Source organism: Triticum dicoccoides, chromosome 5B (assembly GCF_002162155.2).
Source record: "Triticum dicoccoides isolate Atlit2015 ecotype Zavitan chromosome 5B, WEW_v2.0, whole genome shotgun sequence".
NCBI classification, from domain to species: Eukaryota; Viridiplantae; Streptophyta; class Magnoliopsida; order Poales; family Poaceae; genus Triticum; species Triticum dicoccoides.
In genome coordinates, this window is record NC_041389.1 from 357,071,902 (window position 1) to 357,094,423 (window position 22,522).

General features: G+C 47.1%; 1 protein-coding gene across 1 annotated transcript in view; it reads right to left on the reverse strand.

Moving 5' to 3' along the window:
- LOC119308990 (uncharacterized protein At4g33100-like) overlaps window positions 1-318 on the reverse strand; it is a 2,460-nt gene extending 2,142 nt beyond the window's left edge. Inside the window, exon 1 of the mRNA XM_037585123.1 lies at window positions 14-318. Within this exon, the coding sequence (XP_037441020.1) occupies window positions 14-217 (204 nt within the window). The 5' untranslated portion in view covers window positions 218-318. The remainder of the gene's footprint in view (window positions 1-13) is intronic.
- Between the last annotated feature and the right edge of the window lie 22,204 nt (window positions 319-22,522).

Consider the following 22,522-nt stretch of genomic DNA (forward strand, 5'->3'; position numbering starts at 1 on the left):
GGGCTAGGTTTACCTCGAGGCAGGCGCGGTACTTGTGCCAGTCGGCGGCGCAGTCGTCCTTGTTCCACTGGCCCTTGGCGAACTTGTCGGCGTACCACCGGTTGAAGCACTCGTGGTACGCCGCCCGGAGGTCGGAGCAGGCCGCCGCGGCAGCCGACGAGGTGGCGGCCGCCGGGGAGGGCGTGGACGAGGACTGCTTGCCCCGGCCGAACACCATCCTTGTGCTGCTTCTCCCTGGCCACCACCGCCGCCGAGTCTCGTTTTGTGTTCTCGCTCTGTCCTTCCCTCTCTCTCTTCCGTCCCACGATCCTGCGCAAAGACGGAGGTTTATTTACCGTATAATAATCCGGTCGTAAGGCGTATTTGGGGATATTACGTAAACCTACTCGAAGCGGATTCCAATTTCTACCGCAAAGCCGTACCCAACTTGCATACGCCTGGTGTATTATGTTTTTCGGACGGACGCCTCGTGTGTGTTTTAACTACTTTTGAGTTTTCTCTCCCTTTTTTTAGCATATAAAATTAATTGTTTTTGTTATTTGAAAAACTTCTAATTTATTCGTCGACTATCAAGATATAGTACAAATAACAGAAGTAAAAATTAAATCCATATCGTATACCACCTAGCGACGACTACAAGCACTGGGGCGAGCCGAATAAGCGCTGCCGTCATCGCCCCTCCATCACTCGAGTCGGACAAACCTTGTCGTAGTAGACAGTCGGAAAGTCGTCATGTTAAGACCTCATAGGACCAGCGCACTAGAATAGCAACCGTCGTCGATGAAGAGAAGCGTAGATCAGAAAGATCCAATCTGTAGACACACCAACATAGACGAATAAAGACTGGATCCAAGCGGATCCATCGAAGAAAACGCCGACTGAATCCCGTGAGATCCATCAGAGACAAACCTCCACATGCTCTTCGATGATGCTAGGCTCTCCTTTCTCCTCCCTCTCCCCCCCGCTCCTCTCCTCCCCCTTCCCTGCCCCTCCGCCACCGCTCCATGCCCCTCCGCCGTTGCCCTGGGCTCTGATTCTCCCCTTCCCCCCGCGTCTGGCTGTTCCTCCCCGGCTCGCTCGTCGGTGGTTCGCTCTCCGGCGGCTTCTCCGTCTCTGCTTGGCTCCCGCTTTTGGGCTCTCGCTTCCGATGAGGATGGCTCATCGGACGAGGATCCTTCCCCCCGGCCCTCGCCGGCTCGCCCTGTGCGGGTCCCTTCCCCCTCCATCACGCCTCGCCCCCGCAAGTTCGGGCCTGGGGGTCGGGGTCGGCCGGTGCCGTCGCCGTCGTCTGCTGCTGGCTGGGTCCGGATTTCTTGTAGTCAGCGCAAATCTGGTAAGGTTTCCTGCTTCTCGCATGATCCTGGGATTCTGGGAGCCGCTCCGGGTGTGGTGTGCCCCTCCTCCCCGTCCTCTGCTTCTGGCCCGGCTTCCCCGTCGCCGGCGGCGGCATCGCCGGGGCGGGTCGCGTCGCTGGCGCCACTTGCCCTAGATCTGGTCTCCTCTTCGTTGACCAGTGGGTTGCGGGCCGGACCGTCTGTTGGGCCTCTTGGGCCTTGCGCTCTTGTTCTGGCTTGTGAGCCCACTCCCCCTTCTCTGTCGCCAGTTGACGATTTCCCCCATCTCTTCTCTGTGGGCCCGGTGCGGCCTGCTTCTGCTTCGCGAGTCCCCCCTCCTCCCCCAGCCCGCTTGGCCCATCTGGCCCAGGTGGGCACGACTCGGTCTGGGTATTTATGGATCCCCCGCGGCTCCCCCCTGCTAGGGTTTCCGGCTTCCGCCGCTGATTTGCATCGTCACCGTCTCCCCATTCGTTGTCTCGTCAGATCCAACCCTCCTCCTCCCCTTCTCCTCTCCTTCGCTGCGATGCTCCCCATGGACAAATTGCGGGGCTAGTCCTGCGATACAGTCTCGGGCAGCAAGCGCCGGCGGGAGGATTCTCCGGGCTCTGCTGTGGATTTGGAGCTCGAGGCTTCGCTCCGTTCCAAGTTGGAGGCGGAGCATGCGGTTCGTGAGCAGGTGGCTCGCGACCGCGCTGCATGGGTCGTGGGTCCGGCGTGGCTCCAGCGCTCGGAGCGGGAGTGAGCTCCTGGATCTGGTCCACAAGGGTCCGGATCTGGGGCTTCTCTCTCTCCGACGGTGGATCCTTGGGAAGCGGCAGCGGCGGCTGGTGGGGGGGGGGGTCTCGTCCTCGTCGGGCTCCCTGCCTGCCCTTGGCGCGGGGCGTGGCGCGCCTGCTCCGGCGCGGATTCCCCCCCTGCCCGGCAGGTGCTGGCGCGGGGCCTCGTCCTTCGCCTCGGTCCTTTGGGGGGCCGGCTCGGCGGCCTGCCGGTCCTTTTCCTGGTGCTTCCTCCTCATTGGGGGTGGGAGATGGGCTCCTGCCTCCTCCTCCCTCCCTCCCGCAGCTTGGCCCCAATTCTTCCACCCCGAGCAACCCGTCTGCGCTCACCTGCTTCGCCTGCCATAGGCCTGGGTACTTTCAATCCAGATGCACCAACCCCCCGTTCTGCCTGATATGTCGCTCGGATGGGCACCTCACTGTCAACTATATGAATCGCCAAAAGCCTCCTTCTTTCCTCCAGTTTGGCTTGGGGCTTCCTAGCTGCGCTTTCTTTGCTATGGATAGCGATCTCCCTGTCCTAGTGGCGGCCCTCTCCCTCTCTAATGCTGCCATAGTGTCGGTGAAAGATCAAAAGATCTCGTCTCAAACTTTGCTTGAAGGGCTTCGGATCTGGGATGCTGAAGGTTGGGATTGGCACGTTAATCAACTGTCGGACTATGAATTCTCTGTTGTGTTCCCTTCCAAGGACTGCCTTCGGATGATTGCCTCGTGCACTAGCTTCACCCTTTCCCTCAACCAATTGGTGGTTTCTGTGAAGCCGGCCACGTGCAGTGGAAAAGCGGTTGGTCCTCTCTCCCAGGTCTGGGTGTTGGTGGACGATTTGCCAGCGGGCTCCGATCTTCTGCCTTTCTCATGGCGTTTGATGTCCTGATTGGGAAACCTGTGGAGGTGGATGTGGAGTCATTAGATAAGGTTGGTCCAGCTCGGATCAAGATTTGGTGTTTGGACCCACTCTGTGTTCATGGAGCTATCGATGTTTTTCCGTCTCCCAATGGTGTCAGGCTTCGTGTTCGGGTGGAAGGGGCGGCTGCTTTCCAACCCCCACCCCCTCCTCCTCCCCCATCCAACCCCTCGGACAAGCATGATAAGGAGGGGGATGGCTCTGTGGGTGGTCAAAACCAGAGTGACGGATCTAACCTGCTGTTCACCCAATCCGAGTGGGATGGGCTGGCTGATTCGGAGCAGGAGTTGTTTCATTCCCAGGCCCCTGCCGACACGGCTCCCCGTGAGTCGGTGGCGATCCCCCTGCTGACCCTCTGGTGCCTGCTACTGATGATGTGTTTCTGAAGAACCAGCCTGTTTCGGCCACCCCTATTTCCGGGGCCTGCTCCAACCTTTCGGTTCGTCCTATCTCCCCCACTCGCTCCGGGATTGAGGACCTGCCTGTCTTCCCTGGTCGTGATGAGGTGGGGGCTTAGTCTAAGAGGAAGAAGAAATCGTCAGTGCGCAAGTTCTCGGCTAAGAGCAGGAACTCCTCGGGCTCTAAACAATCCATGACTGGTGTTTGCCGCCGCCTCGACAAGGACCTCGGCTCGATGTCTTGCTCGGGCCCCGTCCCGGCTTCTCCCGTGGCTCGTTCTCCTGCGATCCGGTCGCCCGCTTCCACGACTCGCAAGGGTAGGCGGGTTGCTGATGCGGGCGGCTCTATCATGGAGCGGGCGGAGAGGCGGGCCACTGCTAAGGATCTTCCCCCTTCAGGTAAACATCTTGGTCCTTCCCCTTCTTCCTCCCCGACTCGGCTCGTTTTACCGTCCCTTTCCGATGATATCCTTTTAAATATTATGTCTGATGTGGGAGTGTTGGTAGATCCCGAGGTTGGCTCCCCTGTTTCTCTTCTTTCTACTATTCGGGCTAACAAGATGGCTCAGGCGGCCATCGCTAAAGCCAAAGAGGCCGTTGCCTCTTCGGCTGCAGTTTCTGTAGGAGTCCGGGCTCAGGGTGCGGGTATGGAGGTTGGTAGTGGCCAACCCCAGCCTAGCACTTCCAGAAGGGGCCCTGCTAAAAGATCTAAACCCCACGCAGCTCCTAGCAGGTCGAGCCTCCGCATTAAAAATCTGTCTTACAAATGAAAGCCCTGTTTTGGAACATTAGAGGTTTCGGTGCTAGGGGGCGCCGTGACCAAATTAAGGACTTGGTGCGTGCGAATAATATCGATTTGGTGGGGCTGGTTGAAACCTTTTAAAGAGTCTTTTTCCCCCAATGAACTTTCTGCTATCGCGGGCATGGATAGATTTGATTGGCATGTGTTACCTGCTTCGGGCCATCCGGGGGGATCTTGATTGGCTCAAAAAAAGATGTCTTCAATTTCGTTGCCTTTGATCATGGGGTCTTCTGGGCTAGCACGGTAGTTTGTCACAAAACCCTTAACATTCTGTGGGGAGTTCATTGTGGTGTATGGTCTAGCGGATCACTCGCTGTCTTCCTTATTTTTGGACGAGCTGTCTGCTAAGATTGAGGCTTGCAATCTAGCGATGGTTATCGGCAGGGACTTTAACCTCCTTCATTTTCCATTTGATAAAAGTAATGACAATTTTTCCTGGTCTCTGGCTAATGCCTTCAATGACTTTATTAGCACCAATGCCATCCGCGAGCTCCCTAGGGTTGGAGCCCGTTTCACTTGGTCTAATCATCAGGCCAACCGATTAGATCAGTGCTTTATAGAGTTTCTGTGTGTCCTAGTTGGGACTCTCTATTTCCCCGGGCCTCCCTCGCCGCGAAAAGTATCGTTGGCTCCGACCATACCCCTCTTCTTCTTGATGATGGGATGCATCAAGATAGACCTCCTGCTAGGTTCCAATTTGACGCTTCCTGGCTACTTGTTGAAGGCTTTAACGATATGCTATCCTCGAAGATTGCCCTTCTTCTTTCCTCAAATGCTCGTTCCTTTGGTCCTTTAGACGATTGGCACTCTTGCTCTTACAATTTGCGCAAATTTCTTAGAGGCTGGTCCCGTAATCACGCTGCTGAGGAGCGTCGCTCGAAGGATCTCATAGAATCTCAAATCTTGGCTCTTGACCATGCGGCTGATTCCTCTAGGCTCTCTGACGATGGGTGGTCTTTGCGGTACAATCTTGAGGCTGCCTTGATGCAATTGCATCAATAGGCTGAAATCTACTGGCGCCAGCGGGGCACGCTTAACTGGACTCTAAAAGGGTACTCCCCACGACTTATTTCTTTGCCATCGCTAACGGTAGGAGAAGGCGGTGTGGTATTAACAACCTGATCATTAATGGAGTGCGTTCTTCGGACCAGTCTATGATCCTCTCTCACGTGGTAGAGTTCTTCTCTTCGCTATTAGGGTCCAAACCTCCTTCGGGATTTTCCATTTCTCCAACCTTGTGGGACCATAGTTTGAAGATTTTAGCCGAAGAGAATGCTTCGTTGATGGTTCCCCTCTCTGATAAGGAGATCTGGGATGTGGTTAACTCTGCTAACCTGAGTGCTGCTTCCGGGCCGGATGGCTTCTCGATCCCTTTCTTTCGGAAGTTTTGGCCTCAGTTGAGGCAACTGGTTTGTAATGTTATCCAGGGGTTTTGTCTAGGAACTACTGATATATCTCGCCTTAATTATGCGGTGATCTCCCTGATTCCTAAAGTTAAAGGGGCTGAACTGATTTCCCAGTTCAGGCCTATTGTGCTGATCAATAACTTTGCTAAGTTCCCTGCTAAGGGCTTTGCTAATCGTCTGTCCCCTGTTGCCCATAGAGTTATCAGTCCCTACCAGTTTGCTTTCATCAAAGGGTGCTTCATTTTGGATGGCATCCTCTGTCTTCATGATATTGTTCATGATTTGCGATCTTGCAATTCTAAGGCGGTCATCTTAAAACTAGACTTTGAGATAGCCTATGACTCGGTTAGCTGGCCTTTTCTCAGGAAGGTTCTTCTAGCAAAAGGCTTCGACGGGGCATATGTGCATCATATTTTGCAGTTGGTCTTGGGTGGCCACACTACAGTCTCTGTGAATGGCCATATTAGTAATTTTTTGTTAATGGCAGAGGCTTGCGTCAAGGGGATCCTGTCTCTCCTGTCCTGTTCAATTTTGTAGCCGATGCCTTTTCTCGCATCCTTTCTAGGGCGGCTCAACATGGTCATATCTTGCCTGTGGTATCTCATTTAGTCCCTGACGGAGTCACTCACTTGCAATACGCCGATGACACCATCATTATGGTTGAATTGAATGATGCCTGCATTGCCCACCTTAAGTTCATCCTGTTATGCTTTGAGGCCGTCTCGGGCTTGAAAATTAACTTTTCCAAAAGTGAGGTCCTGGTTACTGGTGTTGATGATACGGAGGCCTTGAGAGTGGCTAGGTTGCTTAATTGTTCCATGGGTTCCTTCACTTTCAAATATCTGGGACTTCCCATCTCTCCTGTTGTGCTTCATGCAAAGGACTTTGCTCCGGCTGTTTCTAAGGTGGGAAACAGGGTTCTTCCCTGGAGAGGTAGATATAACACTAATGCTGGCAAAGTTTCTCTCATTAACGCTTGCCTCTCCTCCCTCCCAATGTTCCTTATGGGCTTCTATCTTTTATCGGCTGGCATTCATGCCGGTTTTGACAAGCACAGGGGTGCTTTCTATTGGAATGCTGTTGGTAACAAACGGAAATATAAGGTGGTTAAATGGAAGCTCATGTGTAGGCCTAAAAACCTTGGGGGGTTAGGCATTATTAACACGTTGGTTATGAATAAATGTCTATTAATTAAATGGTGGTGGAAATTATGACTAGTGGGGCCGGCTCCTTATGGTATTCCATTCTTAAGGCTAAATATTTTTCCGCACTCTAGCCCGATGTTTGCTGTGGCCTGGCGTGGATCTCAATTCTCGAAGGACCTTATTAAAGTCAGACCTATGTTCCTGGAACATGTTAAGTTTAATGTGGGTAACGGTACCTTGGTTTGTTTCTGGTGTGATTGGTGGTGTGGAGATACTCCTTTGGCTGTTAGTTTCCCGGTTCTTTTTTCGTATTTTCCTAACCCGGATATCTCCATCGTGGAGGTGGCGACTAATAATTGGGACTTGGCCTTTCGCCGCTCCTTGTCTCCTGAAGAGTTGGAAGACTGGCAAAGACTCTCTGCCTTTTTCCCCTTGCTCTCGGAGATGCCGGATTTGGTTGTCTGGCCTCATTCTGCCTCTGGCCGGTTTTTAGTTAAATCATTGTACTCTAGGCTCATCGGAGGTGTCCCTTCGAATAGGTTTTCATGCATTTGGAGGTCCAAAGTTCCTCCTAAGATTAAAATCTTCCTCTGGCAAGCCTTCAGAGGTCGTCTCCCTGCAGCTGACCAAATTCGTAAGTGTAATGGGCCGGGCTCGGAGTTCTGTCCTCTTTGCGGTGCCTTGGAAGGCAGGAACCATATCTTTTTTCATTGTGTGTTGGCTAAGCTGGTATGGAGTTGTGTCCGGTCATGGCTTCAGGTTACCTGGAATCCCTCCTCCTTCCATGATCTAAGAAACCTCGCCAACTTGCTGGTTGGGGTCACTAAGAGGGTTTTCTGGGTAGGCTTGGGTGCGATTTGCTGGTCTTTATGGACGATTAGGAACATATTTACTATCGAACATGTCTTCCCATCTAAGGCTGCTGACGTTCTTTTCAAATCCTGTATATTCTTGCAACAGTGGAGATCATTGACTAAGGAGGACGATCGGGGAGCGCTGGACCTGCTCATCTCTAAAATTCGGGCCTCGGCGTCCTCTATCTCCGGGCAGGATCCTGATGTCTGACCTCGCTTGCCGCTGTTTCGTCGTTCTTGGTGGTGGCTGTTTCTTCCCTCTTTCCGGCCTGCGTGTCGTGTTTGGCAGGTTGCCATGTACCCCTAATACTTTCGTGTGCCTGGTCCCTAGTTGCTGTTTCTGTGGATTATTGGTGGTTTCGCCCCTGTTGGTGTTTGGGCCTGTGACTCTGCCTTGTGGCTTTATTTATAAAGTCGGGCTTAGGCCTTTTCTCTAAAAAAGAAGCATCAACGAAATGGAGGTGGGCGGGGAGAATCTTATTCCATCTGCAGGAAGGCGCTGTCGTCCCTCCTTCCTGAGCAGGACACAAACTCGAGCAAAACTCTTAAAAAAACTAAAAATGGAGCCCTCTTGTCGGCAAAGATTGGGATCCACCGCACTTCCACGGTCCTAAGGCCAAAGAAGACGAGGTAGGCCGGCAGCTGCACAATGGGAGGCAGCAGAAACCCTAGCGTGTGTGCACTTGCATGAAAACCCTAGCGTGTGTGCACTTGCATGAAAACCCTAGCATAGTAAAGTAGGCACAACATGTTTAACATAACATTAAATTGGCATGAAAACAACCTTTTATACCAAGGAATACTAATAATTGTGTGTGTGCAATGCATGATAATACTAGGATGTCAATAACGTCAGAACATCCATTTTTGGATCATGGCAAATCGAATGTTTTTTAGACAATTTTAGTGACATGAGGATGATAAGTTTAGTTGGCAAGAAATCCATGCACAATTTATTTTTCCCCCAGAAAATTGACGTGCATGTCAACTAAACTTGTCATCCTCGCGTCACTAAAATTTCCATAAAAAATGTTTTGACTTGCTATGATCATATCTCGAACGTTCGGGGTTTATCATTTTCATAATATTAAGCAAAATATTAGTTTATTACATACTAATATTAGCCAATATATAAATTGAATGTTAATATTAGCCAGGATATAATTACTTGGTTAATGTTGATGTTGATATTAGGCATAATATTAATTGGTGGAGGGTGCTAAATGTGTTTATAGTGTTATAAAAACGTTTACCGCTAAACATTGTAGCGACATAGATCATTGGATAGATATGGTCGAACGGGATAAGATTCGTTGGATATCCCTAACTCGCTCTTTTTATATTGGTGTATATGAATATAGATATTTAAAATAGTAGAATGAAAACACAAAGAGGTATGCCTAACCTTATAACCCAAAAGAATAGAAAAATAATAGACGTGTCCCTGACTTATACAAAGTGAAACTTCATACAAACAATGAAAAATTACAACAAGTCTAAATCAATTCCCGTGTGCATCCAGTCTCACCATCACCAAGACAGGACCACTTGGGATGACAAGACCTTTGTAGCACCATCTCCAACATCATGGACTTCGAGTCAAAGCCTATCCTGCCTCCCTTTTGACGCTCAAGTTGGGAGGGAGATAGATAGCTATCCTTCGGCCAACAAAATTTAGTGGTAGATGGTGAAGGCGACATTTAACTGCCACAGTAGGCATCATAGCTCCTCCATAGACACCATTGATGATGAGTTCCTTCCCTATCTACGATACAACTTTCCATTCCTCCCCTCCTCTTCATGCATCAATCCGCCTCCACGATGGTGCCAGGAGCCGAAGACGAGGGAAGGGCCTCCTCTAGATCGGGGGAACCAACAAAATTGTTGAAGGACTTGTTGAACTTGCTTCCTGTCACCACAACCAATAAGACAAATGCCGCTAGTCACCACTCGCAACTCAACTACATGCTCTGGACCGGCATCACGCCAAACACCTCTAAGGCAATACTAACCCTAGACCTACTATTAAGGGGAACCTATGCTCCTCATCCAGATCAACACTGAGTAGCAGCGACGGGGAGGGGGAAAGAGGATAGATCTGGGGAAACACCGACGATTCTCAATAGGTTGGTAGGAGGAGCAAGGGAAAGGGTAGGATGCTAGCTGCTCTCTGTTTCTTCTGGACCCATCATGCAATGTGCTCTCATGGTTTTAATCAAGAACAAGAATGAGTTTTTCTAAAAAAAGGGTAATGTTATGCAACGAATGTTCATAGGGGATGGCATTTGCGAATGCTCGTTAAGGCAATTTATGTCGCAGGAGCATAACAATTCCAGAAGGAAATATGCCCTAGAGGCAATAATAAAGTTGTTATTTATATTTCCTTATATCATGATAAATGTTTATTATTCATGATAGAATTGTATTAACCGGAAACTTAGTACATGTGTGAATATATAGACAAAACAGAGTGTCCCTAGTATGCCTCTACTTGACTAGCTCATTATTCAAAGATGGTTAAGTTTCCTGACCATAGACATGTGTTGTCATTTGATGAACGGGATCACATCATTAGGATAATGATGTGATGGACACGACCCATCCGTTAGCTTAGCAAAAATGATCGTTAAGTTTTATTGCTATTGCTTTCTTCATGACTTATACATGTTCCTCTGACTATAAGATTATTCAACTCCCGAATACCGGAGGAACACTTAGTGTGCTATCAAACTCACAACGTAACTGGGTGATTATAAAGATGCTCTACAGGTGTCTCCGATGGTGTTTGTTGAGTTGGCATAGATCGAGATTAGGATTTGTCACTCCGTGTATTGGAGAGGTATCTCTGGGCCCTCTCGGTAATGATCACCACTATAAGCCTTGGAACCAATGTGACTAATGAGTTAGTTGCAGGATGATGCATTACAGAACGAGTAAAGAGACTTGCCAGTAACGAGATCGAACTAGGTATGATGATACCGACGATCGAATCTCGGGCAAGTAACATACCGATGACAAAGGGAACAACGTATGTTGTTATGCGGTTTGACCGATAAAGATCTTCATAGAATATGTAAGATCCAATATGAGCATCCAGGTTCCGCTATTGGTTATTGACCGGAGATGTGTCTCGGTCATGTCTACATAGTTCTCGAACCTGTAGGGTCCGCACGCTTAACGTTCGATGACGATTTGTATTATGAGTTATGTGATTTGATGACCGAAGTTTGTTCGGAGTCCCGGATGAGAGCATGGACATGGCGAGGAGTCTCGAAATGGTCGATACGTAAAGATCGATATATTGGAAGGCTATATTCGGACATCGGAAAGGTTCTGAGTGGTTCGGGTATTTTTCGGAGTACCAAGAGTTATAGGAATTCGCCGGGGGAAGTATTGGGCCTTCATGGGCCTTAGTGGAAAGCAGAGAAGGGCCACAAGGGGAGGCCGTGCGCCCCCCATGGGCTGGTCCGAATTGGACTAGGGAGGGGGCGGCGCCCCCCTCTTTCCTTCTCCCTCTTCTTCTCCCTCTCCTTCTCCTTCCTTCTTCTCCTACTTGGACTTGGAAAGGGGAAAACCTACTCCTACTAGGAGTAGGAATCCCCCCCTTGGGCGCGCCCCTTGTGTCCTCCCCTCCTCCTCCTCCCCTCCTTTATATACGGGGGAGGGGGGCACCCCATAGACACACAAGTTGATTAGCAGTGTGCGGCGCCCCCCTCCACATTTTTACACCTCGGTCATATTGTCGTAGTGCTTAGGCGAAACCCTGCATCGGTAACTTCATCATTAACGTCAACACGCCGTCGTGCTGCCAAAAATCACCCTCGACCTCAGCTAGATCAAGAGTACGAGGGATGTCACTGAGCTGAACGTGTGCAGATCATGGAGGTGCTGTGCGTTCGGTACTTGGTCGGTTGGATCGTGAAGACGTTCGACTACATCAACCGCGTTACTAAAATGCTTCCGCTTTCGGTCTACAAGGGTATGTAGACACACTCTCCCCTCTCGTTGCTATGCATCTCCCAGATATATCTTGCGTGATCGTAGGAATTTTTTTGAAATACTGCATTCCCCAACATTGGCATCCGAGCCAGGTTTATGCGTAGATGTTATATGCATGAGTAGAACACACAGAGTTGTGGGCGATAATAGTCATACTGCTTACAACATGTCATACTTTGATTCGGCGGTATTGTTGGATGAAGCGGCCTAGACCGACATTACATGACCGCGTGAGACTGGTTCTACCGATGTGCTTCGCACACAGGTGGCTAGTGGGTGTCTGTTTCTCCAGCTTTAGTTGAATAGAGTGTGACTATGCCCGGTCCTTGTTGAAGGTTAAAACAACACACTTGACGAAACATCATTGTGGTTTTGATGCATAGGTAAGAACGGTTCTTGCTAAGCCCGTAGCAGCCACGTAAAGCTTGCAACAACAAAGTAGAGGACATCTAACTTGTTTTTGCAGGGCATGATGTGATGTGATATGGTCAATACGTGATTATATAAATTGTTGTATGAGATGATCATGTTTTGTAACAAAGTTATCGGCAACTGACAGGAGGCATATGGTTATCGCTTTATTGTATGAAGTGAAATCACCATGTAATTGCTTTACTTTATCACTAAGTGGTAGCGATAGTCATAGAAGCAATAGTTGGCGAGACGACAACGATGCTACGATGGAGATCAAGGTGTCAAGCCGGTGATGATGGTGATCATAACGGTGCTTTGGAGATGGAGATCAAAGGCAGAAGATGATGATGGCCATATCATATCACTTATATTGATCGCATGTGATGTTTATCCTTTATGCATCTTATTTTGCTTAGTACGATGGTAGCATTATGAGATGATCTCTCACTAAATTTCAAGGTACAAAGTGTTCTCCCTGAGTATGCACTGTTGCTACAGTTCGTCGTGCTGAGACACCATGTGATGATCGGGTGTGATAAGCTCTACGTTCACATACAACGGGTGCAAGCCAGTTTTGCACACGCAGAATACTCAGGTTAAACTTGATGAGCCTAGCATATGCAGATATGGCCTCGGAACACTGAGACCAAAAGGTCGAGCGTGAATCATATAGTAGATATGATCAACATAGTGATGTTCACCATTGAAAACTACTGCATCTCACGTGATGATCGGACATGGTTTAGTTGATATGGATCACATGATCATTTAGATGACTAGAGGGATGTCTATCTAAGTGGGAGTTCTTAAGTAACATGATTAATTGAACTTTAATTTATCATGAACTTAGTCCTGATAGTATTTGCATATCTATGTTGTAGATCAATAGCTTGCGACCTAGCCCCCCTGTTTTATGTTTGATATGTTCCTAGAGAAAAATAAGTTGAAATGTGATAGTAGCAATGATGCGGACTGGGTCCATGATTTGAGGATTATCCTCATTGTTGCATAGAAGAATTATGTCCTTGATGCACCGCTAGGTAACGGACCTATTACAGGAGCAGATACATACGTTATGAATGTTTGGCAAGCTTAGTATGATGACTACTTGATAGTTTAGTGCGCCATACTTTATGGCTTAGAACCGGGACTTCAAAATGTTTTGAAAGACAAGGAGCATATAAGATGTTCCAAGAGCTGAAATTGGTATTTCAGACTCATGCCCAAGTCAAGAGGTATGCAACCTCTGACAAGTATTTTGCCTACAAGATGGAGGAGAATAGCTCAATCAGTGAGCATGTGCTCAGAATGTCTGAGTACTACAATCGCTTGAATCAAGTGGGAGTTTATCTTGTAGATAAGATAGTGACTGACAGAGTTCTCTAGTCACTATCATCAAGTTACTGGAACTTCGTGATGAACTATAATATGCAAGGATGACGAAAACGATTCTCAAGCTCTTCGTGATGCTGAAATCAATGAAGGTAGAAATCAAGAAAAGCATCAAACGTTGATGGTTGACAAGACCACTAGTTTCAAGTAAAAGGGCAAGGGAAAGAAAGGGAACTTCAAGAAGAATGGCAAGCAAGTTGTCACTCCCATGAAGAAGCCCAAAACTAGACCCAAGCCTCAAACTGAGTGCTTCTACTGTAAAGGAAATTGATGTAGGGTGGAACCCTAAACGGCCGATCTTTCACGAAAGGAGCGGATCCCAACTAAGAACACAAAGAACACGAGGGGAAAATGAGGGAAAACACAAGAGGATCTCTCAAGCTAACAAGATATAGTCACACATATGCTAGATCCGAGTACACATAGAGATCACATGGTCCAAAACCAACAAGGGATGATACATAGGGTAACCAGTTCTTATCCGTGAGGAGGTCTTGATGGGGCCACACAAGAGGGGGTCTTGAATCCAACGGGGATCTTCTCCGTAGAGGGGCCGCGGTCTCTCTCAAGGAGTAGATCCGTATGGATGAGCAAAGCTCTATCTCACATATGAGCTAAACCAATGCTAACCCTAACTAGGAGGAGGAGGAGGTCTATTTATAGTCTTAATGCAAATGGTGGCAAAGTGAAGGGGTACATGGGCCTCAACCCGTAACTGGACACAGCCGGGGGGCGGACGTCCGGTGGGCGTCGGACGTCCGGAAGCTCGGGATGGTCCGGAAGTCCATAGATCTTCCGACTTCCATAGATTTCGTTATGTGAAGGATTTGCCGGACGTCCGGTGTTCCTCGGATTTCTGCTATTTACGTTCTGTTGCAGCAGCAGCGGACGTCCGGAGGTGGTCGGTCGTCCGGAGCCTGGGAGGATCCTGGGAGGTGTCAGACGTCCGGTCCTGGACGGTCGTTCGGCCGCTGTAGCATTCGATGCCTGGTTTCCTGGGGCTGTCGTGGCCTTCAGGGGCCGGACGTCCGGTCTGGGCCGGTCGTCCGGTGGCTGTAGCTTCCGGGCAACTCTTCTTCTTGTCCTTCGCACTTGGTGTCCTCGCCATCTTGTCCGTTGGATGTAGTCGTTCCGTGGCCTTCCTCCAAGTACCTGAGCACACATAGTGTTTCCGTTTGAGGTAGTAGCCATGTCTCATGTGACAAAGGTGGTAGTTCGGAAAGGAGTGAGTTCACCTTATCTTCGATAGCCTTCGCTCGGGCTCTTGTCATAGGTCCAAGTGGTGTCATGGGAGGTTTAGGTGCATCCATGGGGATGATCGTGGGATGCTCCGCATCATCTCCCCTGTTGGGGAACGTAATAATTTCAAAAAATTTCCTACGCACACGCAAGATCATGGTGATGGCATAGCAACGAGAGGGGAGAGTGTATGTCCACGTACCCTCGTAGACCGTAAGCGGAAGCGTTATGACAACGCGGTTGATGTAGTCGTACGTCTTCACGATCCGACCGATCCAAGCTCCGAACGTACGGGGCCTCCGAGTTCAGCACACGTTCAGCTCGATGACGATCTCCGGCCTCCGATCCAGCCGAGCTCCGGAGATGAGTTCCGTCAGCACGACGGCGTGGTGACGATGTTGATGTTCTACCGGCGCAGGGCTTCGCCTAAGCTTCGCGACGATATGACTGAGGTGGAATATGGTGGAAGGGGGCACCGCACACGGCTAAGGAACGATCCGTAGATCAACTTGTGTGTCCATGGGGTGCCCCCTGCCCCCGTATATAAAGGAGTGGAGGAGGGGAGGGCCGGCCCTCTCTATGGCGCGCCCTAGGGGTGTCCTACTCCCGCCGGGAGTAGGATTCCCCCTTTCCTAGTCCAACTAGGAATCCTTCCAAGTATTAGGAGTAGGAGACAAGGAAGGGGAAGAGAGAAGGGAAGGAAGGAGGGGGTGCGGCCCCTCCCCCTAGCCCAATTCGGACTAGGCCATGGGGGCGCACGCGGCCTGCCCTAGGCAGCCCCTCTCTCTTTCCCGTATGGCCCAATAGGGCCCAATACTTCTCCCCCGTATTCCCGTAACTCCCCGGTACTCCGAAAAATACCCGAACTACTCGGAACCTTTCCGAACTCCGAATATAGTCGTCCAATATATCGATCTTTACGTCTCGACCATTTCGAGACTCCTCGTCATGTCCCCGATCTCATCTGGGACTCCGAACTCCTTCGGTACATCAAAACTCATAAACTCATAATAAAACTGTCATCGTAACGTTAAGCGTGCGGACCCTACGGGTTCGAGAACTATGTAGACATGACCTAGAACCATTCTCGGTCAATAACCAATAGCGGGACCTGGATGCCCATATTGGTTCCTACATATTCTACGAAGATCTTTATCGGTCAAACCGCATAACAACATACGTTGTTCCCTTTGTCATCGGTATGTTACTTGCCCGAGATTTGATCGTCGGTATCCAATACCTAGTTCAATCTTGTTACCGGCAAGTCTCTTTACTCGTTCTATAATACATCATCTTATAACTAAATCATTAGTTACAATGCTTGCAAGGCTTAGGTGATGAGTATTATCGAGAGGGCCCAGAGATACCTCTCCGACAATCGGAGTGACAAAACCTAATCTCGAATTATGCCAACCCAATATGTACCTTCGGAAACACCTGTAGAGCACCTTTATAATCACCCAGTTACGTTGTGACGTTTGGTAGCACACAAAGTGTTCTTCCGGTAAACGGGAGTTGCACAATCTCATAGTTGCAGGAACTTTGTATAAGTCATGAAGAAAGCAATAGCAATATACTAAACGATCAAGTGCTAGGCTAACGGAATGGGTCATGTCAATCAGATCATTCATCTAATGATGTGATCCCATTAATCAAATAACAACTCTTTGTCTATCGTTAGGAAACATAACCATCTTTGATTAATGAGCTAGTCAAGTAGAGGCATACTAGTGACACTCTGTTTGTCTATGTATTCACACATGTATTATGTTTCCGGTTAATACAATTCTAGCATGAATAATAAACATTTATCATGATATAAGGAAATAAATAATAACTTTATTATTGCCTCTAGGGCATATTTCCTTCAGTCTCCCACTTGCACTAGAGTCAATAATCTAGTTCACATCACCATGTGATTTAACACCAATAGTTCACATCACCATGTGATTAACACCCATAGTTCACATCGTTATGTGATCAACACCCAAAGGGTTTACTAGAGTCAATAATCTAGTTCACATCGCTATGTGATTAAAACCCAAAGAGCACTAAGGTATGATCATGTTTTGCTTGTGAGAGAAGTTTAGTCAATGGGTCTGTCACATTCAGAGCCGTATGTATTTTGCAAATATTCTATGTCTACAATGCTCTGCATGGAGCTACTCTAGCTAATTGCTCCCACTTTCAATATGTATCCATATTAAGACTTAGAGTCATCTAGATCAGTGCCAAAACTTGTATCGACGTAACCCTTTACGATGAACCTTTTTTTTCACCTCCATAATCGAGAAACATATCCTTATTCCACTAAGGATAATTTTGACCAATGTCCAGTGATCTACTCCTAGATCACTATTGTACTCTCTTGCCAAACCATGGCAGAGTATACAATAGGTCTGGTCCATAGCATGGCATACTTTAATAGAACCTATGACTGATGCATAGGGAATGACTTTCATTCCTTTTCTATTTTCTGTCGTGGTCGGGATTTGAGTCTTACTCAATTTCATACCTTTGCAACACAGGCAAGAACTCTTTCTTTGACTGTTCTATTTTGAACTACTTCAAAATCTTGTCAAGGTATGTACTCATTGAAAATCTTATCAAGCGTCTTGATCTATCTTAATAGATTTTGATGCTCAATATGTAAGTAGCTTTTACTGAGGTCTTTCTTTGAAAAACTCCTTCAAAACACTCCTTTATGCTTTGCAGAATAATTCTATATTATTTCCGATCAACAATATGTCATTCACATATACTTATCAGAAATGATGTAGTGCTCCCACTCACTTTCTTGTAAATACAGGCTTCACTGCAAGTCTGTATAAAACTATATGCTTTGATCAACTTATCAAAGCGTATATTCCAGCTTCGAGATGCTTGCACCAGTCCATAGATGGATCGCTGGAGCTTGCACATATTGTTAACACCTTTAGGATTGACAAAACCTTCTGGTTGCATCATATACAACTCTTCTTTAAGAAATCCATTAAGGATTGCAGTTTTGTTATCCATTTGCCAGATTTCATAAAATGTGGCAATTGCTAACATGATTCGGACAGACTTTAAGCATCGATACGAGTGAGAAAATCTCATCGTAGTCAACACTTTGAACTTTGTCAAAAACCTTTTTCGACAAGTCTAGCTTTGTAGATAGTAACACTACTATCAGTGTCCGTCTTCCTCTTGAAGATCCATTTATTTTCTATGGCTTGCCGATCATCGGGCAAATCCATCAAAGTCTATACTTTGTTCTCATACATGGATCATTTCTCAGATTTCATGGCCTCAAACCATTTCGTGGAATCTGGGCTCATCATCGCTTCCTCATAGTTCGCAAGTTCGTCATGGTCTAGTAACATGACTTCCAGAACAGGATTACCGTACCACTCTGGTGCGGATCTCACTCTGGTTTACCTACGAGATTCGGTAGTAACTTGATCTGAAGTTACATGATCATCATCATTAGCTTCCTCACTAATTGGTGTAGTAGTCACAAGAACAGATTTCTGTGATGAACTACTTTCCAATAAGGGAGAAGGTACAATTACCTTATCAAGTTTTCTACTTTCCTCCCACTCACTTCTTTCGAGAGAAACTCCTTCTCTAGAAAGGATCCATTCTTAGCAACGAATGTCTTGCCTTCGGATCTGTGATAGAAGGTGTACCCAACAGTCTCCTTTGGGTATCCTATGAAGACATATTTCTCCGATTTGGGTTTGAGCTTATCAGGATGAAACTTTTTCACATAAGCATCACAACCCCAAACTTTAAGAAATGACTACTTTGGTTTCTTGCTAAACCACAGTTCATATAGTGTCATCTCAACGGATTTAGATGGTGCCCTATTAAACGTGAATGCAGCTGTCTCTAATGCATAACCCCAAAACGATAGTGGTAAACCGATAAGAGACATCATAGATCGCACCATATCCAATAAAGTGCGTTTACGATGTTCGGACACACCATAACATTGTGGTGTTCCAGGTGGCGTGAGCTGTGAAACTATTCCATATTGTTTTAATTGAAGACCAAACTCGTAACTCAAATATTTGTCTCCACGATCAAATCACAGAAACTTTATTTTCTTGTTATGATGATTCTCCACTTCACTCTGAAATTCTTTGAACCTTTCAACTATTTCAGACTTATGTTTCATCAAGTAGATATACCCATATCTTCTCAAATCATCTTGTGAAAGTCAGAAAATAACGATACTTGCCACGAGCCTTCATACTCATTGGTCTGCATACATCAGTATGTATTATTTCCAATAAGTCAGTAGCTCGTTCCATTGTTCCGAAGAACGGAGTTTTAGTCATCTTGCCCAAAAGGCACGGTTCGCAAACATCAAATGATTCATAACCAAGTGATTCCGAAAATCCATCTTTATGGAGTTTCTTCATGCGCTTTACACCGATATGACCCAAACGGCAGTGCCATAAATAAGTTGCACTATCATTATTAACTTTGCATCTTTTTGGCCTCAATATTATGAATATGTGTATCACTACGATCGAGATCCAACAAACTATTTTCATTGGGTGTATGACCATTGAAGGTTTTATTCATGTAAACAGAACAACAATTATTCTCTGATTTTAAATGAATAACCGTATTGCAATAAACACGATCAAATCATATTCATGCTCAATGCAAACGCCAAATAACATTTATTTAGGTTTAACACTAATCCCGAAAGTATAGGGAGTGTGCGATGATGATCATATCAATCTTGGAACTACTTCCAACACTCATCGTCACTTTCCCTTCAACTAGTCTCTGTTTATTCTGTAACTCCCGTTTCGAGTTACTACTCTTAACAACTGAACCAGTACCAAATACCGAGGGGTTGCTATAAACACTAGTAAAGTACACATCAATAACATGTATATCAAATATACCTTTGTTCACTTTGCCATCCTTCTTATCCGCCAAATACTTGGGGTAGTTTTGCTTTCAGTGACCAGTCCCTTTACAGTAGAAGCACTTAGTCTCAGGCTTAGGTCCAGACTTGGGCTTCTTCACTTGAGCAGCAACTTGCTTGCCGTTCTTCTTGAAGTTCCCTTCTATCCCTTTGCCCTTTTCTTGAAACTAGTGGTCTTGTTAACCATCAACACTTGATGTTCTTTCTTGATTTCTACCTTCATCGATTTCATCATCATGAAAAAACTCGGGAATCATTTTCATCATCCCTTGCATACTATAGTTCATCATGAAGTTCTACTAACTTGGTGATGGTGACTAGAGAATTCTGTCAATCACTATCTTATCTGGAATATTAACTCCCACTTGATTCAAGCGATTGTAGTACCCAGACAATCTGAGCACATGCTCACTAGTTGAGCGATTCTCCTCCATCTTTTAGCTATAGAACTTGTTGGAGACTTCATATCTCTCAACTCGGGTATTTGCTTGAAATATTAACTTCAACTCCTGGAACATCTCATATGGTCCATGATGTTCAAAACATCTTTGAAGTCCCGATTCTAAGCCATAAAGCATGGTGCACAAAACTATCAAGCAGTCATCATATTGAGCTAGCCAAACGTTCATAACGTCTGCATCTGCTCCTGCAATAGGTCTGTCACCTAGCGGTGCATTAAGGACATAATTCTTCTGTGCAGCAATGAGGATAAACCTCAGATCGCGGATCCAATCCGCATCATTGCTACTAACATTTTTCAACACAGTTTTTCTCTAGGAACATATCAAAATAAACATATGAAAGCAACAACGCAAGCTATTGATCTACAACATAATTTGCAAAATACTATCAGGACTAAGTTCATGATAAATTTAAGTTAAATTAATCATATTACTTAAGAACTCCCACTTAGACAGACATCTCTCTAGTCATCTAAGTGATCACGTGATCCAAATCAACTAAACCATAACCGATCATCACGTGAGATGGAGTAGTTTTCAATGGTGAACATCATATGTTGATCATATCTACTATATGATTCACGCTCGACCTTTTGGTCTCCGTGTTCCGAGGCCATATCTGCATATGCTAGGCTCGTCAAGTTTAACCCGAGTATTCCACGTGTGCAAAACTGGCTTGCACCCGTTGTAGATGGACGTAGAGCTTATCACACCCGATCATCACGTGGTGTCTGGGCACGACGAACTTTGGCAACGGTGCATACTCAGGGAGAACACTTCTTGATAATTTTTAGTGAGAGATCATCTTAAAATGCTACCGGGAATCAAAGCAAGAATAAGATGTATAACAGATAAACATCATATGCAATCAAAATATGTGACATGATATGGCCATGATCATCTTGCGCCTTTGATCTCCATCTCCAAAGTACTGTCATGATCTCTATCGTTACTGGCACGACACCATGATCTTCATCATCTTGATCTATATCAATGTGTCGTCACATGGTCGTCTCGCCAACTATTGCTCTTGCAACTATTGCTATTGCATAGCGATAAAGTAAAACAATTATTTGGCACTTGCATCTTATGCAACAAGGAGACAACCATAGGGCTTCTGCCAGTTGCCGATAACTTCAACAAAACATGATCATCTCATACAACAACTTATATCTCATCACATTTTGACCATATCACATCACAACATGCCCTGCAAAAACAAGTTAGACGTCCTCTACTTTGTTGTTTCAAATTTTACGTGGCTGCTACGGGCTGAGCAAGAACCGTTCTTTACCTACGCATCAAAACCACAACGATAGTTTGTCAAGTTGGTGCTGTTTTAACCTTCGCAAGGACCGGGCGTAGCCACACTCGGTTCAACTAAAGTTGGAGAAACAGACACCCGCTAGTCACCTGTGTGCAAAGCACGACGGTAAAACCAGTCTCGCGTAAGCGTACGCGTAATGTCGGTCCGGGCCGCTTCATCCAACAATACCGCCGAACCAAAGTATGACATGCTAGTAAGCAGTATGACTTGTATCGCCCACAACTCACTTGTGTTCTACTCGTGCATATAACATCAACTCATAAAACCTAGGCTCGGATGCCACTGCTGGGGAACGTAATAATTTCAAAAAATTTCCTACGCACACGCAAGATCATGGTGATGGCATAGCAACGAGAGGGGAGAGTGTATGTCCACGTACCCTCGTAGACCGTAAGCGGAAGCGTTATGACAACGCGGTTGATGTAGTCGTACGTCTTCACGATCCGACCGATCCAAGCTCCGAACGTACGGGGCCTCCGAGTTCAGCACACGTTCAGCTCGATGACGATCTCCGGCCTCCGATCCAGCCGAGCTCCGGAGATGAGTTCCGTCAGCACGACGGCGTGGTGACGATGTTGATGTTCTACCGGCGCAGGGCTTCGCCTAAGCTTCGCGACGATATGACCGAGGTGGAATATGGTGGAAGGGGGCACCGCACACGGCTAAGGAATGATCCGTAGATCAACTTGTGTGTCCATGGGGTGCCCCCTGCCCCCGTATATAAAGGAGTGGAGGAGGGGAGGGCCGGCCCTCTCTATGGCGCGCCCTAGGGGTGTCCTACTCCCGCCGGGAGTAGGATTCCCCCTTTCCTAGTCCAACTAGGAATCCTTCCAAGTATTAGGAGTAGGAGACAAGGAAGGGGAAGAGAGAAAGGAAGGAAGGAGGGGGTGCGGCCCCTCCCCCTAGCCCAGTTCGGACTAGGCCATGGGGGGGCGCGCGGCCTGCCCTAGGCAGCCCCTCTCTCTTTCCCGTATGGCCCAATAAGGCCCAATACTTCTCCCCCGTATTCCCGTAACTCCCTGGTACTCCGAAAAATACCTGAACCACTCGGAACCTTTCCGAACTCCGAATATAGTCGTCCAATATATCGATCTTTACGTCTCAACCATTTCGAGACTCCTCGTCATGTCCCCGATCT